This window comes from Anguilla rostrata, chromosome 17 (assembly GCF_018555375.3).
Source record: "Anguilla rostrata isolate EN2019 chromosome 17, ASM1855537v3, whole genome shotgun sequence".
Classification (NCBI taxonomy): Eukaryota; Metazoa; Chordata; class Actinopteri; order Anguilliformes; family Anguillidae; genus Anguilla; species Anguilla rostrata.
Window position 1 is genome coordinate 27537552 of NC_057949.1, and position 25628 is coordinate 27563179.

At 48.3% G+C, this 25628-nt stretch overlaps 2 protein-coding genes and 1 long non-coding RNA gene across 3 annotated transcripts in view; 2 read left to right on the forward strand and 1 right to left on the reverse strand.

The window, feature by feature from the left end:
• The first annotated feature begins 4261 nt into the window (after positions 1-4261).
• The window catches only part of LOC135244102 (dedicator of cytokinesis protein 6-like), a 47339-nt gene continuing 25972 nt past the window's right edge, over positions 4262-25628 (forward strand). The window contains exons 1-17 of the mRNA XM_064316301.1: positions 4262-4836; positions 12257-12344; positions 13656-13831; positions 14530-14598; positions 15067-15190; positions 15409-15621; positions 16114-16199; positions 16307-16373; positions 16946-17095; positions 17432-17512; positions 18869-19025; positions 19409-19533; positions 20096-20189; positions 20454-20616; positions 24376-24493; positions 25056-25126; positions 25235-25373. Coding sequence (XP_064172371.1) covers positions 4787-4836; positions 12257-12344; positions 13656-13831; positions 14530-14598; positions 15067-15190; positions 15409-15621; positions 16114-16199; positions 16307-16373; positions 16946-17095; positions 17432-17512; positions 18869-19025; positions 19409-19533; positions 20096-20189; positions 20454-20616; positions 24376-24493; positions 25056-25126; positions 25235-25373 — 1971 coding nt within the window. The 5' untranslated portion in view covers positions 4262-4786. The remainder of the gene's footprint in view (positions 4837-12256; positions 12345-13655; positions 13832-14529; positions 14599-15066; positions 15191-15408; positions 15622-16113; positions 16200-16306; positions 16374-16945; positions 17096-17431; positions 17513-18868; positions 19026-19408; positions 19534-20095; positions 20190-20453; positions 20617-24375; positions 24494-25055; positions 25127-25234; positions 25374-25628) is intronic.
• Positions 20919-22736, reverse strand: angptl8 (angiopoietin like 8). Its single transcript, XM_064315791.1, has 4 exons — positions 22434-22736; positions 21988-22131; positions 21351-21461; positions 20919-21196 (listed from the first exon to the last, which is right to left on the reverse strand). Exons 1-4 carry the CDS (start codon positions 22734-22736, stop codon positions 21185-21187), a joined length of 570 nt encoding a protein of 189 aa, XP_064171861.1. The 3' UTR covers positions 20919-21184.
• On the forward strand, positions 23005-23835 carry LOC135243768 (uncharacterized). Its single transcript, XR_010326785.1, has 2 exons — positions 23005-23091; positions 23194-23835. It is a non-coding gene; the product is annotated as an uncharacterized LOC135243768 (long non-coding RNA).

The window sequence follows — 25628 nt, forward strand, 5'->3', positions numbered from 1 at the left end:
TCTCCCTGTAGCGATGCCATTGGAACTGGCTGGGTCTCAGTGTAGCCCTGTTCAGCCGGAGGCAAGTCCCACCTTTTCTTACCTTTCTCTCCCTTATCGAGGGCTTTCACAGCCTCTGGCGGCTGTTGGATTACTGCGTCCCCAAACTTTTTAGCGAGTTTGGTGAAAGCCCTTGCGTTAATTCCCAGCTAGATTATAGATCCCGGCTTGTGTCTGACTTCAAAACATTTTTGTTAAACGTATATATATATACATATATATTTATATACAGTGCACAGAAAAGCATAATTTTGTAAAATAATAATAATAATTTTTAAAATACAATTTTTTAATTCTTCTAACAGCCTTGTTGAGGCGGAAGCACTGTTCTGTCGATTTAGCACAGTCATCGGCTAAGTGACGGGACGGTGGGAGAGTGAACCCGGTGGCTTCAGCGTACGAAGCCGTGGGTTTTGTGGATGGTTTAACTTTCCTTGTATTCCTGCTGTATTCGTTTAACCAAAATTCAGGTATTTAAAGAATGCAAAAGGATAGCGCAAATCCGTTAATTTGGCTTTTTTTAATTAAATTCTGCTGTGAAAATAATTTGTGTAGAACTTTTCATACAGAAATGCAGCTCCGTGCTTCACAGAAAGAAAAGGCAATGCAGGCATATACGCATACATGGATACATCAAGTTAAAAAATTCTAAATATTATAAAGTGGGGTTGCGGAGAATAAGCATCATAATAAAATTTAAATATACAGCAAAAAAAAAAAAAAAAAAATCGAAGAATGAAAGAATTTAAAACCTAATGAAAAAGGTAAGTTTTGAGCTGCGTTTTAAAAATGCCTGATGTGTGTAAGTGCTCTATAGTTTTGGAGCATAAAAGTTAAAAGCACTCTTGCCATTGTTTGATGCCTTGAAATAGGTATATTGATTAAGCCGGCTGTGCAGACTCAAGATCTTGAGCTTGTACCTTGAAAAGAAATGCGATCCTGGATGTAAGAAGGTGCTAGACCATTATTGCTTCACAAACAAAAGTAGTAAAACTTTAAATACGAAAATTTGTAATATAATGCCAGTTAGTGAGGCATTCAATCAGTAATTTGTCTGGTTACTGGATTTTATATCGGGAAGAATGAACTTCCCAGTGAATGATTAAAAAAGAAATAACATTGACTTTCCCATTAAAATTCGAACAGTCCCCCTTCACGATCTCATGCGCCGCGCAGTGCCCAAAACGCTCCGTTCCTCAGGATTAGCATCACGCGAGTGTGTGAGTGTGAGTGTGAGAGTGAGAGCGTGTGTGTGAATGTGGCCGAAGGTTTCGAAGTTTTGGGCAAGCGCTGGGCTTATTGCATCCCCGCTGTCTCACGCTGTTTGTCTCTCAGCTGTAGCGGCAGCAGCGGCGGCAGCGGCGGCTTTTCTTCTCTCGTGTTACTCGGGTAACGAGGGGGGAAGTTCCGCGAAAGCAGGCGATGCAGGTTGGTTTTCCGTGTAAGTACCCGGCTGTGCCTTAGATTAGTGCGTTTGTGTGTGTGTGTGTGTGTGTGTGGGGGTGCTCTGTGGGGGACCTGTGATCATGTTACTGTTCTTGCAATGAGCTTTTAAAAGATGTCAGCTTTTGATAAAGAGAAGATGTTTTTGGTGTTTTTGTCCTTCCTAACTTCAGCAACTACGCGGAATAAGTTGAGCGTGGGAACAGGAAGAATGGCTTATTTTGCGCTGTTTTGATTGCATCTTTTTCCTGACCTGGCACTTGTGCGTAAGGCTCTCATTTCCAATTTTCTTTCCATTTACATCTTTTCTATTTGGGCTTTTACCAATTTTACCAATAGGTGAATGGCACGTTGCCAGTGACATCGTCTGTCATTTTTATTGTGCTGAATGAAACTACTGAAATCAGCCTCTCTGATACTCTACAATATTGTTTTTTTTTTTTGCTTCAAACTGAAATAGTATACTACTGAATTTGTATAAAACCCAAAAGCTTGCCCAAATGGCTCCGTAGACAATGGTTTCTGTTTTCACTTTTAGCCAATGAGTGTTGAGATCTAATATACTGAGTTTTTAAATAAAGTCCTTTTTAAAAAATAAAAAAAAATCTTCCATCTTTCTGTCCACCTCTTGTAGTTGATATTTTCTCTTGCATGGTGCATTTCTGTTCACTGTTATCTCCACGTTTCTGGAACTGTTTTGGCAGCAAGAATATCCACAAACAACACACAAGAATGGAGAGACAGTAAAGATGTCCAAAGACTGTTTAAAACGGAATTTAAAACAGTATTGGAAAACGTGCTGCTGTTACTCTCCTCTCCAGCAGAGGGCAGCACACAGGTCTTTGGTCCCCACGGTACATTAGGGTTCTTCAGCAGCTACTTCTTTTTTAAAAATAGTGCATGTAGGTTGAACATCTCCCACATACTTCTCATGAAACTATATGACTAAGGTAGTAGTGTACGTGTGTAAGCAGAGGTGATGACTTCTTGAACTATGCTAAGCTAATATTTATCCTGTCACCAGTGTGGGTGATGCTGACACAGCAGATTCAGACCTGGACATCATCTTTTGATACTTGAGACCAATACATTTTTTTTTTCCACATTTGGATCCTTGGGATGTCGGCTGAATAGCCTTGCTGTTGGCCAACTTGTTTTGTCGCTTAGTATTAACAGGCTTATAGGTTCTTCTGACTTGATACACAACACATATTCAACAGGACAGTTAGACTGGTAATCAAATAAATTACCCGACCTTGTCCATACTCTTTTCATTTTTTAAGTGGTGTTTCCACACACATTAGCGTGCAGATAAATTGCCTGTCTGTTAATTACTTGGGCTGTACACTTGACGGCAATGCAGGGGGTGCAGGTATGGCCCTGAAAGTGAGAACTAAGTTCTTGGCCAGAAAGTCAGTGTTCCTGGACAGGGACAATTCAAAAACTTGTGGCATCCAGCTTAATCCAGTGCCACTTTGATTACGCTAGCACATCCTGGTACTGCAATCTGCCCAAGCTGTGGAAGATAAAACTTCAGGTCTCCCAAAATAAACTGATTAGAGTGGTCTTAGGTTTCGGTCCATGAGAACACATAGGGAGGAACCAGTTCATGCAGCTAAACTGGCTCCCTGTGGAGTCCGGAGTGACGCAGTTAAAACTCTGACAGGTTCACAAAATCGCAAATGGTGGAGCCCCGAATTACTTATTAAACTTCTTCCTGCAGGTCAGAGAGGCTCACAGGCACAACACCAGGTCGAGTGTAGCAAATCTGACGCTGGTAAGGATTAGTAGCCAGATGGGTAAGAGTTATTTCAGATACTCGGGTGCCCAGGATTGGAATAACTTTCCTAATATCATTAAACAGACTACAAACCCAGTCACGTTTAAGGCAAAACTGGCTTTTAGATAACGTACCCCTGTAAAGACAGTTGTGTAGGCAGGGTTGTATGCAGCTCATTCAATGGACCTGTTTTTAGTATAACAGGAAGTGTGTACTTTAACCTTTTGTCAGAACAATGCCTGTTAATGGCCAATGTGAATGTTTACTGTATATTGATGTTTTTGTGCTTTTATATGCCGCTAATGCCGTACTCTAGCATCTCCGCGCGTACGCCCACGCGCACATCTCCATGGCATCTAGCTACAGCAAGGACCACAATGGAAATAAGTCCTGTGACTTTTTTGTGTTATCCTTGATGCTCTTTTAATTGTGCATGTAATTGTCCTTTTAAAGTGAAAATAAATAATCTAAAAAAAAAATGTTACCGATTGTTGTCTTCCATTATCGTTTTGCCGGCGAAGATCCTCGAATGCACATGCGCTGCATAGGTTCTTGCGACAACACAGCACATAGTTTATTACGTTCATGAATCCTGTAGTGTGACCCCCTGCGATTACCATTCTTTTGTAAGTCGTGTAGTGTGAACGTTTCTACAATGAAAATATAAGTGATTTTTTTAGGAAAAACGGTCGTTAATTGTGACATGCTCTTTGTTGTTAGGATTTTAAAAGTCGTGTAGTGTGCGCAAAACATAAGTGTGGCATGCTGTCCGTTGTTAGGATTTTAAAAGTCGTGTAATGTGCACTAGGCAATGGTGGTTTCACCTTGCAGAAATCCGGTTCCTCTTCACGACTTCGAAGTGATCTGATTGGGTGGTCATCTGAACGCCGTAGCCAGGTTGGTTGACGCCTTTTCTAAAGCGCACGCACAACCACGCAGGTGCCACCTGCTGTTTTCGTCCTTCTTTGTGTCACTCTTCGCATCCCCGCCCCATTCGAGCCTGCGCGAGCACTTGTCGTGACTTGATCCTCGGAGAGCAATTTATGTTGCTATTGCGCGTAAGGGATACAGGTAGCGAACTTCTAAGGACGTTAATATTTTCCTGTTAAAGATTATTTGAAAGCATGCCAAATGTTTATGGTTAGCAAAACAATTAAATTACTGATTGCGAAGTTATATGCATGAAACGCACATTTGGCTAAGGGTAGATTTACGTTGATGACAAATAGGAATATATGAGTGTTTCATATACCGTCTGATTTTGTCCAACGATTCAAATATCTGCCGTTTAAATATTTAGCATGTCTGTTTAACGCATGCCTTGATGAAACCGGTTAAGTGAGAATCCTGTGACTTGACATTGGATCTGGATGAAATGTTCAGCTCCTAACCGGTGGGAGGCAGCACTTGGCATCCTGGCGGCACAAGGAAACGCAGCCGGGGCAGGACGCTGATGCACCAGCGCAGGAAAACGGGAATATTTCGCAGGACGGCGCGTGAACCCGTGAATGGAAACAGTTCGGAATGGCAGCGTCAAATAGCGAAAGGAGGGCGTTCGCGCACAAAATCAATAGGTAAGACATTGTCCGTGTACTTCAAAAAATTTAAAAGGCTACAATCAGTTTAATGGGTTTCTGATGTAGAATACTTTGGAAATTGCTATGAACTGTAATCAGACCGGTTGAATATTGCCATAGGGAGTTCAGGGAACCAGTCTTTGTTCATCTGGCGATGGACACACGTCTGAATTAAGGTTAGCAAACCTCAGCTGTTTTATAGATTGTACTGTGATAATATCGTTTCGAGTTACTTTTGGTTTACGCAGATATTATACGCTCTGTGGCGAAGGTTCAAATTCTCAGGGGCTGTTTCGTCGTTGTCTTTGTAACTGTATCCTGGTTGGGTAACGTTAGTTGGCTAACGTAAACTAATGAGCTAACGTTACTGTAAGTATGACGTTCTGTGAGAAAGCTGGTTTGTAGAGCATTATGAAACTTAGCTAGCCATTTATTGTGTTATCTTTTATTGCAGCCTGACTAGAACTTGAAAGGGAAAGTATAACTTGTATGACCCGTGGCCGATACCACAAGTTACTGGTTTCTTGGTAAAAGTCGGTTTGCAGAATTGAAAGCTGTGTGCTAATGTACGACGAGGCGGGGGCTGTTACTGTAACTTAGCCGTTGATGAATGGTGCGTGGGTCGCTGTCCTCTCACTGTCTAGAAAAAATAACGTTATGTTATTTCAAGTGATTTGAAGTATTTAAAATAAATAAATAATAAATAAATATCACGAGAAATGTGCTCTTTCTTTTGAGGCTCCTGCTACCTGCTTTCGAAATATACAAAACCAATGTCCTAGAAGTGGAAGTTCCTTGCTTTGTGGAAGATTGTGAATGGTGTAAAAAAAAAAAAAAAAGATTTTTTTTTACATGTTACTCTGTTCTCGACTTTAATTGGGCTGTAGCCTGTCTCTTATCCTGTGTATTCCGAATTTGTTTAGCTCGTCTTGAGGTCTGTCGCTGCTTGTATTGCCCCTGAAACCCCGTGACAGCTCTATCCCTGAACTGAACGCAAGAGGAGTAAGCCCCGTGTATTCGGTTCTGCACAGGCGCGTTTCTCTTCATTTTGAAAAAAGAAGTCATGTGCAGTACGATCGGTTTAATAATGGCTCTGGCTTAGGCTAGATGCTGAGGCTACATTTATGGACGCGTTGATGCTGAGCAAAAGGGGAAAAAAACTGCGATTGTCATTGTTTACCAATACCCCACATAAAATTTCACTCAAATTATGGAATGTTGATATTTCAGAAATCTTCCTGTACCACCTTTTTCTCTCCCCCCCTTCCTCTCACCCTTCCCAGGATGCAGGAAAGGGTGGGGGTGTTCCGTCAATTGCTGCTGGAACATAGCTGGTTTTTGCTTTCCTGTTTTTTTTTTTGGGGGGGGGGGGGGGGGGGGGAGGTTGGACCCAGTCCGTGTCTATCTGTCGCTGCACTGTGTACCACATGCTGCATTGTGTCCAAAAGTCGTAATTTCGTTTCCACAAAGCCTCCACATCTACTTCGTTTTGGTTACCGAGAGAGTTGCCCTGACATACACAAAACGCGTGCACACGTGAGTGTGATGAGACCTGTTTTCCACGATTACACCACATTCTAAAACACAGACAGACAGACACACGCACAGGCACACACACACACACACACACACACACAAAAAGAGAATTGAAACATATCAACACTTGAAACCTCTCAGTGGTTTCTCCCTGTTGTAGTGAGTGAGCTTGGTAAGAATATCCTTCAGGTTATAATGGCTGTGATGTTGAGGGTGTTTTGGTTTCAGTGAAAGGTTTTCAGCAGTACTAGTTCTCTTATTTACAGTCTGACTCCGTGCCCTGCCTTATTCCCAGTTCCTCCTATATGTCAGTGAAATGTGTGTATGTGTGTGTGTGCACGTGTGTGTGTGTGCCCATCCATCCATCCATCCATTATCTATACCTGCTTCTCCTGAGCAGGGGGTGCTGGAGCCTATCCCAGCATGCATTGGGGGAGAGGCAGGCGTACACCCTGGACAGGCCGCCAATCTATCGCAGGGCACACACACCATTTGCTCACACGCTCATACCTATGGGCAATTTTAGAGTCCCCAATTAGCCTACCTGCATGTCTTTGGACTGTGGGAGGAAACCGGAGTACCCGGAGGAAACCCACGCGGACACGGGGAGAACATGCAAACTCCACACAGAAAGGCCTCAAGCCGAGATTCGAACCCACAGCCTTCTTGCTATGAAGGCTACCCACTTCACCACCGTGCCGCCCTGTGTGTGTGTGTGTGTGTAATATGATTACTAACAATGATAACTGAGTCATTTTTCTCTGGGCAGTCACAAGTGCGCTTTCAGGGAGAAGCCAGTGGCATATATAAGCTGTGGGGAATGCAGCGTGTGGATGTTTGTGGATGCATGGTTTCTCCATGGAGCCGGTATGCTGCATGGGTCTGTTTCTGCATGGAGCCTGGGTTCTGCATGGTGTTTTCTGCATGGAGCCGGTCGCATGGGTTTCTGCATGGAGCCTGGTCGAATGGGTTTCTGCATGGAGCCGGTCGCATGGGTTTCTGCATGGAGCCTGGTCGCATGGGTTTCTGCATGGAGCCGGTCGAATGGGTTTCTGCATGGAGCCGCGGGTTCGCAGGGCTGGTCTGTTCTGCATGAGCCTCGTGTTTCACGGTAAGCGCTGTCCTGACGCCACTACGGACGCATAGCTGTCCTTTTCCCCTTTATGCAGTTTCACGGGCCAGTGTTAATATGCAGGCAGCATGGTAATGCAATGTACTGAAGAGACCAGAGAACATTCCTTCAGGGCACGCCAGCCCCCCCCCCCCCCCCACCCGTTCCCTGTAACCGGGTAACAAGGTTAGAAAAGCACCAATCAAGTCAAGGGGGATTGGTGCTTGAGTAATGAAAACAGTATAACTGTATGAACTGAGTGATGATGAGTCCAGGGATGATGGAGTGAATTGCATTCTGCCTAGAGGCTGTGCATAGGGCTGCACCAGAGGGGTGGTGTTCAGAGGTGGAGCAGGGAGGTGGTGTTCAGGGCTGGTGCAGAGGGGTGGTGTTCAGGGCTGGAGCAGGGAGGTGGTGTTCAGGGCTGGAGCAGGGAGGTGGTGTTCAGGGCTGGTGCAGAGGGGTGGTGTTCAGAGGTGGAGCAGGGAGGTGGTGTTCAGGGCTGGTGCAGAGGGGTGGTGTTCAGGTGGTGGTAGCAGGGAGTGGTGGTGGGTCTGCAGAGGTGGCTGCAGCAGAGGGGTGGTGTTCAGGTTGTGTTGAGCTGCAGCGGTGGTGTTCAGGGCTGCAGCAGAGGGGTGGTGTTCAGGTTGTGTTGAGCTCTGCAGCAGAGGGGTGGTGTTCAGGGCTGCAGCAGAGGGGTGGTGTTCAGGTTGTGTTGAGCTCTGCAGCAGAGGGGTGGTGTTCAGATGAGGGCTGCTGCAGAAGGGTGGCGTTCAGGGCTGTAGCCGTGGGGTGGTGTTCAGCTCAGGGCTGGGTGGCAGAAAACGGGGGAATCTCCCGCTCCATCTCCTCCAGCAGGAAGAGGAAGTGCGCCTCGCTGGAAGCAGGAAGTGGACCCTGGCGCAGCTACAGTTTAGAGATTAGGCGTTCAGCAGTTACCTTCAGCAAACAAGACTTACAAAAGGCGCATTTAGCGTGGATGGGGAACCTCCAGCAGGCCCGGTGATGAGTATTGATATAAGCAGATCTGTGCCATCTCCGAGATGCATGCCAGGACCTGCAACATAAAGGGAGTGGTTTTTAAAAACTGTTTTTTTTTTTTTTTTTTTGCTCGCAGTTATTGACTGCCTGCATAAATATGTGAATTCTTTTTCGATTTGCTCCCCTCAGTGGACGTGTGGCTAATTGCTGTTTGCTACGTGTGAGATCCGTTGGTAATCCCCCAGTCACAGTGAGAATGTGCACTCATACTGAGCAAAGCGTGGTGTCATATCTGCATCAGGTCTCCATCTGCGAACCATGTTATTTATTGCTACATCTGCAGTTTCTGAATGCGGGTGCATTTCCAAGCGGTCGGCCATGTTTTAGGCATTGAGATGTGTCTTATATGAGCAGAGCTGTTTTCCAGTGAGGATTCCTTTACCGGCCCCCTGCTGTAGGTCTATAGCAGGGGTGTTTAGCCTGACCTGGAAGGGGCTGATGTGGGTGCAGGCTTTTGTTTTAGCCCAGCGCTCCTGAGCCAGCTATGGTCTTCAATCAAGCCCCTTGATAAGTAAAATCAGGTGTCTGCTTAGGCTACACTTTTTGGCTGGACCGCAACAGCGGGGCCAGCCCTACAAACGCTGACTGAGTGATGAAGTTACACCATTGGTTGGCCGGACCACGTGTGTTAGGTCCAGCCATTTACTAGGTTTTAACCTGGTCTTGTTTTACACTTGATACCCAGTTCAGGTTTTTTTTTTGTTGTTGCCTATATTCTATTTTTTTTAACCACCTGTTGGCATCTTCTGTTAAAGGTGACTCGTATGCGAAACCCGCGCTCACGCGGGTTTACACTGGAAACAACCCGCATGCGCGCACAAGGGTTTGGTTACCGAAGCAAAAGTAAACAACCAGGCCGCCACAGCCGCACCGCCGTCTGCAGTGGACACAACACGAGACGGAAACGATAATTGAAGCTGTTGCCTTTGGAAGTGTGTCAGCCATGGCACCATCTATCATTGTGACCGTCTATCACATGTCTTTTGGCCTATGCCGAGTCTTTGCCCCACAGGCTTAAAAGTCATGTGACCTCTGTACGTTACATTACAGGCATTTTAGCAGACGCTCTTATCCAGAGCGACTTACACAGCTTTTTACGTAACATTTTACATTGCATCCATTTATACGGCTGGGTCAGGGGAGTAGCCTATTTGTCCATTCCTCTGAGCCTTCACCCTCCAGTTAACACGACTTAGGCCTATGACATTTAACTTCACCGGCGGAGAGTGTCTGTGCGTGTAATTAAGTCAAGCGTAATTCAGATGCGAAAAAAAGAAAGTGTGAGTGTATCGCATTTTGAATGACGTGTTAATCGCAGTGACTGGGATATTTCCGACCAGCGCGTTCAGATGACAGTGGCTTTGGCAGGTATCAGATTCGGATTTATTTTTCATATGAACGTGGCCCAAAATGGATATGAAAATATCCGATTCTGTGTGTCTTTTTTCCTTCCGTTTGCACGTTCATAATACATATGTGATCTGTGCCACATGTGAGCAAAAGATCAGAATTAGTTGTCTTTTACCGGGTGGTGTAAACGCAGCCTTAGTGCTGGACTACAGCAGAAAACTGTGCCCACACCAGACCACACTTTTTGGAAAAGATCGGACACCCCCGATAGAGCTGTTGATAGAATAAAATGAACATGCAATCGTAGTTTTCCTTCTAATGCTACATGCAGGCTCCACTTTTCCCGACAGATGCACCAAATTATACGGTGAAAGTTTTGCCTGATGTGCGGTGAAAGTTTAATTCGCATGGAGTCGGTTTTGCATGACAGCTGCTTCAATTCAAACAGGAGTTTTGCATGGTAGGCAAAACTCATTATGCACACAATGACAGATATGTATCCCACGCGTCACAGTTACTTAAATCTGGCTGTTTTACTCTGTTTGGGCTCATGAAAAAATGTTTTTGGATTTTCGAAATGCCTGCAGTAAAATAAATAAACCTGACGGAAGTTTGAAAGGCTTGTAGCTGAAGTTGCTATAAACTTGACTTCGGCGCTGTTACTACTGGATGTCACTGAAGAGATGTGGCTCCTGATGGATGTGGCTTGCGTTACTGATGGATGTGACTGCAGAGATGTTCCTGATGGATGTGGGTTGTGTTACTACTGGATGTCACTGAAGAGATGTGGCTCCTGATGGATGTGGCTTGTGTTACTGATGTATGTGACTGAAGAGATGCTCCTGATTGATGTGGCTTGTGTTACTGATGGATGTGGATGTGACTGAAGAGAGATGTTCCTGATGGATGTGGCTTGCGTTACTGATGGATGTGACTGCAGAGATGTTCCTGATTGATGTGGTTTGTGTTACTGATGGATGTGACTGAAGAGATGTGGCTCCTGATGGATGTGGTTTGTGTTACTGATGGATGTGACTGAAGAGATGTGGCTCCTGATGGATGTGGTTTGTGTTACTGATGGATGTGACTGAAGAGATGTGGCTCCTGACGGATGTGGTTTGTGTTACTGATGGATATGGATGTGACTGAAGAGAGATGTTCCTGATGGATGTGGCTTGCGTTACTGATGGATGTGACTGCAGAGATGTTCCTGATTGATGTGGTTTGTGTTACTGATGGATGTGACTGAAGAGATGTGGCTCCTGATGGATGTGGTTTGTGTTACTGATGGATGTGACTGAAGAGAGATGTTCCTGATGGATGTGGCTTGCGTTACTGATGGATGTGACTGCAGAGATGTTCCTGATTGATGTGGTTTGTGTTACTGATGGATGTGACTGAAGAGATGTGGCTCCTGACGGATGTGGTTTGTGTTACTGATGGATGTGACTGAAGAGATGTGGCTCCTGATGGATGTGGTTTGTGTTACTGATGGATGTGACTGAAGAAATGTGGCTCCTGATTGATGTGGCTTGTGTTACTGATGGATGTGACTGAAGAGATGTGACTCCTGACGGATGTGGTTTGTGTTACTGATGGATATGGATGTGACTGAAGAGAGATGTTCCTGATGGATGTGGCTTGCGTTACTGATGGATGTGACTGCAGAGATGTTCCTGATTGATGTGGTTTGTGTTACTGATGGATGTGACTGAAGAGATGTGGCTCCTGATGGATGTGGTTTGTGTTACTGATGGATGTGACTGAAGAGAGATGTTCCTGATGGATGTGGCTTGCGTTACTGATGGATATGGATGTGACTGAAGAGAGATGTTCCTGATGGATGTGGCTTGCGTTACTGATGGATGTGACTGCAGAGATGTTCCTGATTGATGTGGTTTGTGTTACTGATGGATGTGACTGAAGAGATGTGGCTCCTGATGGATGTGGTTTGTGTTACTGATGGATGTGACTGAAGAGAGATGTTCCTGATGGATGTGGCTTGCGTTACTGATGGATGTGACTGCAGAGATGTTCCTGATTGATGTGGTTTGTGTTACTGATGGATGTGACTGAAGAGATGTGGCTCCTGATGGATGTGGTTTGTGTTACTGATGGATGTGACTGAAGAGATGTGGCTCCTGATGGATGTGGTTTGTGTTACTGATGGATGTGACTGAAGAGATGTGGCTCCTGACGGATGTGGTTTGTGTTACTGATGGATATGGATGTGACTGAAGAGAGATGTTCCTGATGGATGTGGCTTGTGTTACTGATGGATGTGACTGAAGAGATGTGGCTCCTGATGGATGTGACTGAAGAGATGTGGCTCCTGACGGATGTGCTTTGTGATACTGATTGATGTGATCTCTATCGCAGGACAGTGGCGGCGGAGGTGAGAAAGCAGGTCTCCAGAGACTATGGATCTCCCCTGCTGTCCAAGAAGCGAGCAGGAGCCCATCAGCCTGTGAGTCTGTGTGTGTGTGTGCGTGCGTGTTTGAGTGAGTGTGTGTGTGTGTGTGTGTGTGTGTTTGAGTGAGTGTGTGTGTGGGCTGCTCATGTGGATATACAGTGTGTGTGTCTGTTGTCTAATTTGGGTGGTGTGTCATGTGCTATTTTGTGTGTGTATATTTCAGGTGGGTGGTATCGTACCGTAAATGTAGATTATAGCATGTGTGTGCGCTTGCTTGCCTGTGAGTGTGTGTGTGTGTGTGTGTGTGTGTGTGTGTGTGTGTGTGTGTGTGTGTGTGTGTGTGTGTGTGTGTGTGCGTGCGTGTGCGTGTGTGCGTGCATGTTTCAGTGAGTGAGTGTGTGTGTGTGCGTGTGTGCGTGTTTGAGTGAGTGAGTGTGTGTGTGTGCGTGCGTGTTTGAGTGAGTGTGTGTGTGTGTGCGTGTGCGTGTTTGAGTGAGTGTGTGTGTGTGTGTGTGTGTGTGTGTGTGTGTGTGTGCGTGCGTGCGTGCGTGCATGTGTATGAGTGTGCGTGCGTGTGTGTATGAGTGTGTGTGTTTGAGTGAGTGTGTGTGTGTGTGTGCGCGTGCGTGTTTGAGTGAGTGTGTGTGTGTGTGTGTGTGCGTGCGTGCGTGTATGAGTGAGTGTGTGTGTGTGTGTGTGTGGCGTGCGTGCGTGCGTGTTTGAGTGTGTGAGTGTGTGTGTGTGTGTGTGTGTGTGTGTGTGTGCGTGCGTGTTTGAGTGAGTGTGTGTGTGTGTGTGTGTGCGTGCGTGCATGTTTGAGTGAGTGTGTGTGTGTGTGTGCGTGTGCGTGCGTGCATGTTTGAGTGAGTGAGTGAGTGTGTGTGTGTGTGTGTGTGTGTGTGCGCGTGCGTGCGTGTTTGAGTGTGTGTGTGTGATGTTGTAGGATGTGTAGCTGAGGTGATTTTGGTGTGTGTGTGTGTGTGTGTGTGATGTTGCAGGATATGTAGCTGAGGTGATTTTGGTGTGTGTGTGTGTGTGTGTGTGATGTTGCAGGATATGTAGCTGAGGTGATTTTGGTGTGTGTGTGTGTGTGTGTGTGATGTTGCAGGATGTGTAGCTGAGGTGATTTTGGTGTGTGAGTGTGTGTGTGTGTGTGTGTGTGTGTGTGTGTGTGTGTGTGTGCGCGTGCGTGCGCGCGCGCGTGTGTGTGTGTGTGTGATGTTGTAGGATGTGTAGCTGAGGTGATTTTGGTGTGTGTGTGTGTGTGTGTGTGCGTGTTTGAGTGAGTGTGTGTGTGTGTTTGTGTGTGTGTGTGTGTGTGATGTTGTAGGATGTGTAGCTGAGGTGATTTTGGTGTGTTTGCAGGTTCCTCTGACGGAGGCGGTGGAGCCCGTTGATTTTGAGGAGTATTTGAGTAGCCATGCCCCCGGGGTGGAGCCTGGGCCCCTCAGGCAGTTGCTGGAGTTTCCCTCTGATGACCTGCAGCTCCTCCCACAGGAGAGAGAGTGCACTACACTGGAACCGGCACAGCCTGAGGAGGAGTGAGGCACTCGCATATACTTTACACACTCAGATGCAGCATACACATTCCACACACGCAGTACACTCTGTACCGCACACACACCATATACGCACACACACGCTACACTCATAACACAAGCTGTCTACACACAGTAGCGCACACATTATGCGCTCTCTGTACGAACACGCACATGGATTCACATATACTCACACACACGCTGAGCGAGCTCCATAATGTCTGGGACAAAGACACAGACGATGGCGGGGGACGATGTATAAAAAGCTGTTATTTCTACAAGCCAATGTGCATAAAATACCCTTTAATAAAAGCTGGGAATGTTCGCTTTAAACCGCGTGTGAATTATTTGATTACAAATCTAAAATTGTGGGGCACAGAGCCAAATCAAGGGAAAATGTCTTTGTCCCAAACATTGTACTGCTCGCTGTGTATCTTTAGCCTGCCGTGTGCTGGATTTCTCAGTCAGTGTGTTGGCGACCGCCGTGGTTCAGCTTCGTGAGCTAAATGACTGAACGCTCGGTGGCTAACGGCTGAATGTAGGGTGGCTAATGGCTGGATTGTATTAGCGAGTGTGCAGTGGTACGCGGGTACAGTGATGTTCAGCGGTGTTCAGTGATGTTCAGTGATGTTCAGCGGTGTTCAGTGATGTTCAGCAGTGTTCAGCGGTGTTCAGCGGCGTTCATGTCCCTGTCTCTGCAGCTCGCTGGACCCCAGGGTGAGGGACGCCTTGGCCGTGTACACCGAGCCCTGGCTCATCATTCAGAGGAAGTAAGCACGCCCTTCTCTCGTCCGGTCCGTCTGTCCTTTCATCCCTCTCTTCTCTCGTCCGTCTCTTCTTTCATCCCTCTCTTCTCTCGTCCGTCTCTTCCCTCTGTCCTCCCCCACTGCCACCGCTCTGTCTCATCCCTGCTTGTGGACTTCTGTGGAGTGATGTTTATAACCAAGCTATGGTGATGGTCATGACTGATAATGAAGATGAAGGTGATGGTGGTGACTGATAATGGAGATGAGGTGTGATGAAGTATGATCTGATGGTGATATGGTGGTGACTGATAATGAAGATGAAGGTGATGGTGGTGATGATGCTGTGACTCTGATAGTGGAGATAAAGGTTGTGACTGATAGTGGAGATGAAGGTTGTGACTGATAGTGGAGATGAAGGTGATGATGATGTTGTGACTCTGATAGTGGAGATGAAGGTGATGATGCAGGTGATGATGAAGGCTTTGATCACAGGTACCGGCTCTACAGTACCAGCCACACCCCTCACTCCTCTGAGCGACAGAGAGAGAGGCAGCGGGGGCTGGACAAGCAGACCTTTGAGCTGGACGAGACCGCAGCCGATCGCCATGACGACCAGGTAAACTCTGGAGTGGGGCTAGAGCAGTGTGTTTGTGTATGCGAGTGTGTATGTGAGTGTGTGTGTGTATGTGCTTGTGTATCTGTGTGTGTCTGTGTGCGTGTGTGTGTTCACCCTTCTCTCCATCACAGAAAACATACAGCAGCTCACTGCAGATCTTTCTTTCCAAGACTGTTAACAGGTCTCTCTCTTCTTCTCCCCCCAACCCCCCCCCCCAGGAGGAAGTGAAGCGGCGCTCGGTGTCTGTGGAGGACGCTCCTCGGGGCAGTTGGGCCTGCAGTATCTTTGACCTGAAGAACTCGTCCCCGGACAGCCTGCTGCCCTCGGTGCTGGAGCGCACCGCCACCGAGGAGATGGACCGCCGCAACGCCGATGCTCGCCAGCAGGGGCGCCATCCCGACCTGCTGGGACTCTTCCCTGCCCCTGATGAGGTCTGTCTGTGTGTGTGTGTGTGTGTGTGTCAGAGATTATGGTAAAACCAGGCCAGACTTCCCCAAAAGCATACAGGTAAGGAAAAAAAAACTCCCCAATGGGAATAAATCTTGGGAGGATTCCAGCTATAGAGGCAGGGCCCATCCTCCACTGGCCAATGGTTGTAGCCTTAGCTGCAGTGGACGTAGTTACAGGAGCCCTGGAGAAGGCTGTGCTAAGGCTGTGCTCTGGCTGTGCTCTGGATGTGCTCAGGCTATGCTCAGTCTGTGCTCAGGCTGTGCCTTGGCTGTGCTCAGGCTATGCTCAGCCTGTGTTCAGGCTGTGTTCAGGCTGTGCTCAGCCTGTGTTGAGGCTGTGTTTAAGCTGTGCTCTGACTGTGTTCAGGCTGTGTTTAGGCTGTGCTCTGGCTGTGTTCAGGCTGTGCGCTGGCTGTGCTCTGACTGTGTTCAGGCTATGCTCAGTCTGTGCTCAGTCTGTGCTGTTTCTCACAGGATGAAGCTGTAGAGCGCTGCTCCATACCCGACGTGCCCAAAGAACATTCTGGACAGAGGATCCTGGTGAAGTGCCTGTCTCTGAAGTACGTCCCGCCTCAGACTGGGCGCTCAGCTCGCCCCTCCACACCACAGACGGGTCGTTCAGCCCCCCTCCCCACCCCTCATTATTTCTTTTTTGGGTTTTTTACAGGTTTGAAATAGAAATTGAACCAATTTTTGGAATTATGGCTCTTTATGATGTCAAGGAAAAGAAAAAGGTAAAGCTCATATGCATCTGTACTCTGAGTTTGTGTGTGTGTGTATGTGTGTGTTTATGTTTGTGTTGAGGGGAGTTGTGAGTTGATTTATTTCCTGGTTATTTACTATTGTTGGTCTCACAGTTTGTTAGGTGGATATTATAATCAACGTGGGAATGAATACAGCATGTATATACGTGTGGTCGTGTGTAGATCACACCAAAGAAGAAGAGTTGGCAACATACAGTGACTCCGGAAACAGGAAGTGCATTCACACCTGGGGCCAAACCCCCTAGCCCCTGGTGGACACAGGGTGTGCAGGGTTCTGTTTTCACCATGGAAACAGCCAGCAGTTTATTTCCTATTACTCAGGTGCACAGATGAGATTAGGTGACTTAACAGCATAATAAATAAATATAATTGCACTACTGTAAAGTGATGAGCAACAGCTAAACCAGCTGACCCATGGTCTTTAGGACCAGGGGCTTGGCCTCCTCGCTGAGTGAGTGTTATCAGGTGCTGTACGTAACGACTGAATGCCATGTCTGTGCGTTACTTTTTTAATGAAGACCCTTCTCATGTCTGCTTCTCAGATCTCAGAGAATTTCTACTTTGACCTGAACTCCGACCAGATGAAGGGCCTGCTCCGCCCGCACACGCCCCAGGTGGCCATCTCCACCCTCGCCCGCTCCGCCATCTTCTCCATCACCTACCCGTCCGCTGACATCTTCCTGGTCATAAAGGTGCAGGGCCAGCAGGGGGCGCCCTGGGTGCAGGGAGGGGAGACGCGTGTGCTTATTGCAGTGTGTGAATGATGTTCGTGTGTGTGTATGTGTGATTTTTGATGTGTGTGAATGATGTGTGTGTGTGTGTGTGTGTGTCTTTATAGCAGTGTGTTTTTTGATGTGTGTGTGTGTGATTATAGCAGTGTGTGAATGATGTGCGTGTGTGTGTTTATAGCAGTGTGTGAATGATGTGCGTGTGTGTGTGTGTGTGTGATTTATTTAAGTGTGTTTTTTGATGTGTGTGTGTGTGTGTGTGTGTGTGATTTTTTAAGTGTGTTTTTCTTCCTCCCTCAGTTGGAGAAAGTACTTCAGCAGGGTGACATTGCAGAATGCTGTGAGCCCTACATGGTCATGAAAGACTCAGACTCTTCAAAGGTAATAAAGTAGTGAAGCAGATGTGCTGTTTTGTGTTTTCTACATTGCTTTGTGTTTGCGTGTTTCAGTGTTGAATGGCTGCGCATATGGTGCGCGTGTACTTGTGTATGTAAGCTTCTGTATGCAGCATTCGTGTGTGTGTGTGCGTGTGTGCATGTGTGCGTGTGTGTGTGTGTGTGTGTGTGTGTGTATGGGTGTGTGTGTGTGTGTGTGTGTGCATGTGTGCGTGTGTGTGTGTGTGTGTGTGCGTGTGTGTATGGGGTGTGTGCGTGTGTGTATGGGGTGTGTGTGTGTGTGTGCGTGTGTGTGTGTGTGCGTGTGTGTGTGTGCGTGTGTGTATGGGTGTGTGTGTGTGTGTATGGGTGTGTACGTGTGTGTGTGTGTGTGTGTGTGCGTGCGTGCGTGCGTGCGTGTGTGTGTGTGTGTGTGTGTGTGTGCGTGTGTGTATGGGTGTGTGCGTGTGTGTATGGGTGTGGGTGTGTGTGTATGTATGTGTGCATGCGTGCGTGTGTGTGTGTGTGTATGGGTGTGTGTGTGTGTGTGTGTGTATGGGTGTGTACGTGTGTGTGTGTGTGCGTGCGTGCGTGTGTGTGTGTGTGTGTGTGTGTGCGTGTGTGTATGGGTGTGTGCGTGTGTGTATGGGTGTGTGTGTGTGTGTGGGTGTGTGTGTATGTGTGCATGCGTGCGTGTGTGTGTGTGTGTGCGTGTGTGTATGGGTGTGTGCGTGTGTGTGTGTGTGTGGGTGTGTGTAGTGGGACGTATGGCTGCCAGGACTCGTATCTTTAGCCATTTCTCAATTCTTTAAAGGCAGCTGTAATATTTGCAGTCTGCGCTCAAAGTCCAGTGAAATCCAATGCGCCCGTCTCATACTCTCCGCCACACCTGGCAGCTTTATCATCCCTGCTGCTCTTGGGTGGCGAGAGGTAACACAGCCAGCGGATCAGCTGGGCATGGTGGGGTTCAGCCGGCTGCTGATTGGCTATTGCCAGCTGGCTTCCAATTGGCTATTGAACCTTCAGTGGCAGCAGGGTGAGAGACTGAAGACTGACCGGCCAGTTTCACAACACGCCCTTATCAAAGGTTTCTAAAGATATTCTGGCCTTATTAAAGCTGTGCAGATGCCAATTTTTGTAGATATTTGTGTAATTAACGCACTGTCCTGTGTCCCTCTCCTCTCTCCCTCCTTTTCTCTCTTTTTTCTCTCCTTTTCACTCTCCTTTCTCTTTCTTCGTTTCTGTTTCTTTTCTCTCCCCTCTCTCTGTCTCATCCCGCTGTCTCTCTTTCTCCCTGTCTCTCCCTCCCTCCGTCCCTCCTTCTCTCTCTCGCCCTCTCTCTTCATCCCCCTCCCCCCTGCAGCACAGAGAGAGGCTGGAGAAGCTGCGTGTGCAGGCGGAGCAGTCGTGTTCGCGCCTGGGCCGGTTCCGCATGCCCTTCGCCTGGACCGCCATCCACCTGCTCAACATCGTCAGCAGCGTGGGGGGGCTGGACCGCGCCGACTCCGACTCCGACTCCGGTACCCCTGCTCCTGCTGCTAGTGCGCACTCGCACAAACCACTAGCCTGCAGCTAACATGTGTGTGTACACGCATGCGTGCATACACACACACACGCACATGTGCACACACACACACATACATGCACTTGCACATACACACACACCCATCCATGCGACACACATGCACACACACAGACACATACATGCACTTGCACATACACACACACCCATCCACGTGACACACACACACACACAGACACATACACAGACACGCACACATAAGGAAAATCCTGTTACTAACAAACACACTTGCGCAGACAGTCCTGCTACTTGCGCGTATTAGAGGTGATCCATCAGCGATTAAGGCTGTCTTGTCTTGTCTTGTCTTTTCTCTCCGGTCAGAGCGGAAGGGAACCTGGAATGAGAGAAAGAAGAAGGGATTTGAGCGGATGAGTGTGGGAGAGGACATGTGCAACTTTACATCCTTCCGCCCCGCCACCCTCACTGTCACCAATTTCTTCAAACAGGCCAGTGTGTGTGCGTCTGTGTGTCTGTACTGCAGGTTAGTGAGTGAGCTGTGTGTCTGTACTGCAGGTTAGTGAGTGAGCTGTGTGTCTGTACTGCAGGTTAGTGAGTGAGCTGTGTGTCTGTACTGCAGGTTAGTGAGTGAACTGTGTGTCTGTACTGCAGGTTAGTGAGTGAGCTGTGTGTCTGTACTGCAGGTGAGAGTTGGTGTTTCCCAAATGAATTTGTTTGGGCAACTCACTGCACTTTTTTATTTGTTATTTTTTCTTTTAAATGTCAAAGTGACACCCAGCCGACCCTCCTTTCTCTGCGTGAGCTGACCCCCTCCCCCCTCCCTCTCGTAGTCAGCGTATGTAGAGCAGAGCAGGGAGGACAGTGCCTGAACACAAACATGATTAGAAGGACAGTTGTGTGACTGTATCTGTGCCAGATATTTTATTGTGAGTGGGCTGTGTGTCTGTACTGTAGGTTAGTGAGTGAGCTGTGTGTCTGTACTGCAGGTTAGTGAGTGAGCTGTGTGTCTGTACTGCAGGTTAGTGAGTGAGCTGTGTGTCTGTACTGCAGGAGGGAGACCGGCTAAGTGATGAAGATCTCTATAAGTTCCTGGCTGACATGCGCAGACCTTCATCTGTCCTGCGCAGACTAAGGCCCGTTACAGGTACACACTGCACATTCTCACTGCGCTGCTGCACATTCTCACTGCGCTGCTGCACATCTCACTGCGCTGCTGCACATTCTCACTGCGCTGCTGCACATTCTCACTGCACTGCTGCACATTCTCACTGCACTGCTGCACATTCTCACTGCGCTGCTGCACATTCTCACTGCACTGCTGCGCATTCTCACCGTAGTTGATTCTGTTTACAGTCGTCTTGCAGCCGTTGAACAGACTCTCTCTCTCTCTGTCTCTTTCTCCCTCCAGCTCAGCTGAAGATTGATATTTCTCCAGCCCCTGAATCTCCTCATTACTGCCTGTCCCCTGAGCTGCTCCATGTCAAGCCGTACCCTGACCTTCGAGTGCGCCCCACCAAGGAGGTCCTGGAGTTCCCTGCTCGCTACGTCTACACCCCCCACACCACCTACAGGTGAGTGCACAGCCCTAACACCTCAGACAGGGGGGTCTACACCCCCCACACCAGCTACAGGTGAGGCTATACCCCTAACACCACCTACAGGTGCGTCTGCATGCCCCACGCCACCTACAGGTGAGGCTACATCCCCCACACCACCTACAGGATTCTCTCAACCTCCCACCCCACACCACCTGTGAGTCTGCAGTCTGTCGTGTTCGCTCGTGAACTCAGGACAGTTGTGTTGAGCTCATGAAACGCTCTCTTGACATTCAGCATCAAACAGTTTAATCAGTTTCAGAATAATCGACAACAGGTGGTAATAAATGCCATTATGACCTTTATTTGGATGGTTAACAGGAAGGGTGATGAAGGACACAGAGCAACAAGGCAGCTTAGCGTGTGGCTTCCATCTGTCTGTGTGCGGGAGAATGGGATGTGCTGTGTTGCATTGTTCTGTCGAGTGTAAGAAGTCAGCATTTCCAATGAAAAAATGATTGGCTTGCAGCAGTAAACGGTTGATCAGGAAGTGCTCTTATTGGCTGGGAAGAGTCTGTCTGTGATTGGCTTGGTGGGACAGGGCTCATGACTCGGCCTGAAATGGAAAAAGAACAGAAGGTTGAGTGATTATATTTTAAATGATAAACCTTGGATCTCGTGAGTGGTCCAAGGTTGTGTTTATTTGTCCTTAGTCATCTTTACTGGTGGTTGATGCAGTGTGGGAGGGCGGGCGGGGGGTGGGGGATTACCAGATTCTGCATGTGGGCCAGCTGCTGGTCCTGATCTTCCAAAGCTCGCTTCTCGTCCTGGATCCACTCCTCCAGAACCTTTAGAATGTTGGAGTGCTGGAGGGCCTGGTCCTGTACACACACACACACACACACACACGCACACACACGCGCACACACATATTGTAAATGGTAAATGGTAAATGGACTGCATTTATATAGCGCTTTTATCCAAAGCGCTTTACAATTGATGCCTCTCATTCGCCAGAGCAGTTAGAGGTTAGGGGTTAGGTGTCTTGCTCAAGGACACTTCGACATGCCCAGGGCGGGGTTTGAACCGGCAACCCTCCGACTGCCAGACAATCGGTCTTACCTCCTGAGCTATGTCGCCCCAATTGTATTACTATATGCCGCCTGTACGTTATGTGATGCTTCCTGTGTGCAGGACTCTTAAGTGTGTGTGTGTGTGTGTGTGTATGTGTGTGCGTGTGCGTGTGTGTGTATGGTTGTGTGTATGGGTGTGTGTGTGTGTGTGTGCATGCGTTTGTGTAATGTGTGTGCGTGTGCATGTGTGTGTATGGTTGTGTATGGGTGTGTGTGTGTGTGTGTGTGTGCATGCCTGTGTGTAATGTGTGTGCGTACATGTGCATGTGTGTACCTTCAGTGTTCTGATGTTGGGAGCTGAGTCCAGGCTGGTCTCCAGACCGGTCACCTGGTTGTGGAGCTTCACCTGTTCCTTCTCAGCCTTCTGAAGCACTGTCCTCACCTGCAGAGTCTGCGCATGCAGCCCAGCCGTCTGCGTCTGCGCAACAGAGCTAGTCTGAGTCGGAGCGTGGGTGTGGCCTGGCCCTGATTGTACCGTGGGTGTGGCCTGGCCCTGATTGGAGCGTGGGTGTGGCCTGGCCCTGATTGTACCGTGGGTGTGGCCTGGCCCTGATTGGAGCGTGGGTGTGGCCTGGCCCTGATTGGAGCGTGGGTGTGACCTGTCCCTGATTGAAGCGTGGGTGTGGCCTGACCCTGATTGGAGCGTGGGTGTGACCTGTCCCTGATTGGAGCGTGGGTGTGAGCTGGCCCCGATTGGATCGTGGACGTGCGTGCGCTCACCTGTAAATGGGAGAGGGTTTTCCTGATCTCCTCCTCCGTCTGTGTGGCCTGCGCCACCTCCTCCTGCAGCTGGCGCAGCGCCCCCTGCTGGCGCAGGAGCTGCGTGTCGATGCGGGTCATCCTGCGGCTGGTGTCCTGGTAGACGTGGTGTATGGCGTCGCTGAACTGGAGCACGCCGTACGTCAGCACGTTCACGTCCTCCACGGAGGCCGGCTTCCCCGGGCCCTTCTGCTTCTTCAGCGGCACGCCCGGGGCCCCTGACAGCCAGAGGGCCACGCACAGCAGGGGCAGAAAGGCTCTCATTCCGGGGTCTCAAAGATCTGCTCCGGTCCTCCCTTTGAGTGTGTGCTGCAGAACTGTCAGTCCAGTCCCCAGTCTATAGAGACTATCCCCAGTCTATAGGGACTATCCCCAGTCTATAGAGACTATCTCCAGTCTATAGAAACTATCCCCAGTCTGTAGAGACTATCCCCAGTCTATAGAAACTATCCCCAGTCTGTAGACACAATCCCCAGCCTATAGTGACTATCCTCAGTCTGTAGAGACTATCCCCAGTCTCAGAGCTTTCTCTCTGTATCTGGCAGAGCTTTCTGTCTTTGTGTCTCAACTCTCTTTCTGTGTATCTCTGTCTCAGAGCTTTCTGTCTCTCTGTGACTCAGTTCTTATCTGGATCTCTGTCTCAGAGCTTTCTGTCTCTCTGTGTCTCAGTTCTTTATCTGTGTATCTCTGTCTCAGAGCGTTCTGTCTCTCTGTGACTCAGTTCTTTCTCTGTATCTCCGCTCTGTGCCTGTGTCTGCCTGGTCGGCCTCAGTCCTGTCTGTGTTGTCTCACTCTTATACCGGTTATCTGCTGGACTCTGGGGAGATTGCGGAATATCAGCCGAGCAGTAGTCCAATCGGATGGCAGCTCTGTGTCCTTCTTTAAATCAGTGTGACCCCGACATGTGGCTCTTCAAACAGAAGTGGCTGATGTAGCCGATCAGGTTGATCTCAGTCCAGACAGTAAGACATAACAAACGCAGGAGGCTTTGATCTACAGTTACCTGCTGTGTTTGCTCTGCAAGGTCGGCTTACACAGGAGAGCAATTTATGAATAAATACACAAGGACCTTTTTGACACGAGATTGCAAGATCGTGTGCATGCACGTACACGCACAAAATAAATTAGATGCAGAAAGTATGCATGTACACACGTACAGTTGAAAGCAATGTCGCTGGTTGGTCCATACAGAACGTTTGAAGAACGTGGTTGCTATATGGTTTGAGTCAGGCATTTTGCTGGAATTGTATCTGAAAGTACTTGGCTACATAAAAATGTAATATAGAATATAGCCATTTATAAGTTGAGTTAGCTTTATAAATTTAATATAGGATATAGCCCTTTATAAACTGTGTAAACTATACGAAACAGTGTAAGATGCAGTAACCTCAAAGTCAGTTGATTCCCAAGGTGAAGAATTTACTCACTATAATGTTTATAAATGGGAACAAAATTTAAGCGCCTGCCCTCTCATCCTCTATGTTTCCTCATGTCTATCTCTTCCTGATCCCTCATTGTTGCCTCCACTATTTTCTCCTTTCCTGCCTCTCCCTCTTCTTTTTCTCCATCTCTCTCCTTCCTTCCCTCTCTGCTGCCTCACTATTTCTCCTTTCTCCTTCCCCTCTCTCTTTTTCTTCCTCTCTCTCACTCTCTCTTCTTCTCTCTCTGTCTTTCCCTCTCTTTTTCTTCCTCTCTTTCCCCTCTCCCCCTCCTCTCTCTCCTCCCTCTCCTCTCTCCCCCTCCCCCTCTCTCTCTCCCCTCTCCCTCTCTCCCCTCTCCCCCTCTCTCTCTCTTCCCCCTCCCTCTCTCCCCCTCTTCCCTCTCTCCTCTCTCTCCTCTCTCCCCCTCCCTCTCTCCCCCTCTCCCCCTCTCCCCCTCTCTCCTCTCTCTCTCTCTCTCTCAGGAACCTGCTGTACGTGTACCCTCAGAGTCTGAACTTCAGCAGTCGACAGGGCTCAGTCAGAAACATCGCTGTCAAGGTGCAGTTCATGGCAGGAGAGGATCCCAGCCAGGCCCTGCCTGTGAGTCTCCACCAATCACGCATGCATCACTGTCCAATCACAGGCTCATGAAGAGGCCCCGCCCATATCACTGTCCAATCACAAACTAATAAAGGAGCCCCACCCATATAACTGTCCAATCACAAACTAATAAAGGCGCCCCAACATATCACTGTCCAATCATGCACTCATGAAGGAGCCCCACCCGTATCACTGTCCAATCACAAACTAATAAAGGAGCCCCACCCATATAACTGTCCAATCACAAACTAATAAAGGAGCCCCACCCATATAACTGACCAATCACAAACTAATAAAGGCGCCAACTACCTCCCAATCATCATATAAGGCCCCCCTTCACTGTCCAATCACAACTAATAAAGGAGCACTCATGTCAACATGCATCATGAGGCCCCACCCCCATATCACTGGCCAATCACGAACTAATAAAACAACTGATCACTATCTAATCAGTCTTACTAACTATCTAGCAGAGTGGTTATAAAACATTCTGATGGTTAGATTAGATGTGTTATCTTTGTAAACTAATCTGACTGGGGGATCTCCTCTCTGGTGATGGCAGGTCATCTTTGGGAAGTCCAGCTGTGCAGAGTTTCAGAAGGAGGCCTACACCCCAGTCATTTACCATGACAAGTGAGTGCCTCTCCTCCTCTCTCCCTCTGTCTCAGTCCACGGTCCTGCCATCCTCTCATCCTCTCTCCCTCCTTTCTCTCTCTCTCTCTCTCTCTCTGCTGTCTCCAGGTCTCCGGAGTTCTATGACGAGATGAAAATGAAGATTCCTGCAGACCTGACGGATAACCACCACCTGCTCTTCACCTTCTACCACATCAGCTGCCAGCCCAAGCAGAACACCCCTCTGGAGACCCCCGTGGGCTACACCGTAAGATAAGACCCCTTCCACCCCTCAGCGTTTACCCTCCTCCTATACCCTCAGTGTATACCTACCACCTACACCCAACATCTCATACACCTGCAGCCTAAACCCACCACCTCCTACACCATCAGTGTACACAGAGCACCTACACCCAACATCTCCTATACCTACAGCTTACACCCACCGCCTCCTACACCCTCCTCCTATACCCTCAGCCTACACGCACCACCTCCTATATCCTCGTACTACACCCACCACCTC

Bases quoted from the DNA above. Each gene is read 5' to 3' on its own strand.
- angptl8 (XM_064315791.1), bottom strand. From the start codon at position 22,736: ATGAGAGCCTTTCTGCCCCTGCTGTGCGTGGCCCTCTGGCTGTCAGGG. The intron at 22,132-22,433 runs GTGAGCGCACGC...TCTGTTGCGCAG, and splicing joins AAACCCTCTCCCATTTACAG to ACGCAGACGGCTGGGCTGCA. The intron at 21,462-21,987 runs GTACACACATGC...GTGTGTGTACAG, and splicing joins CCAACATCAGAACACTGAAG to GACCAGGCCCTCCAGCACTC.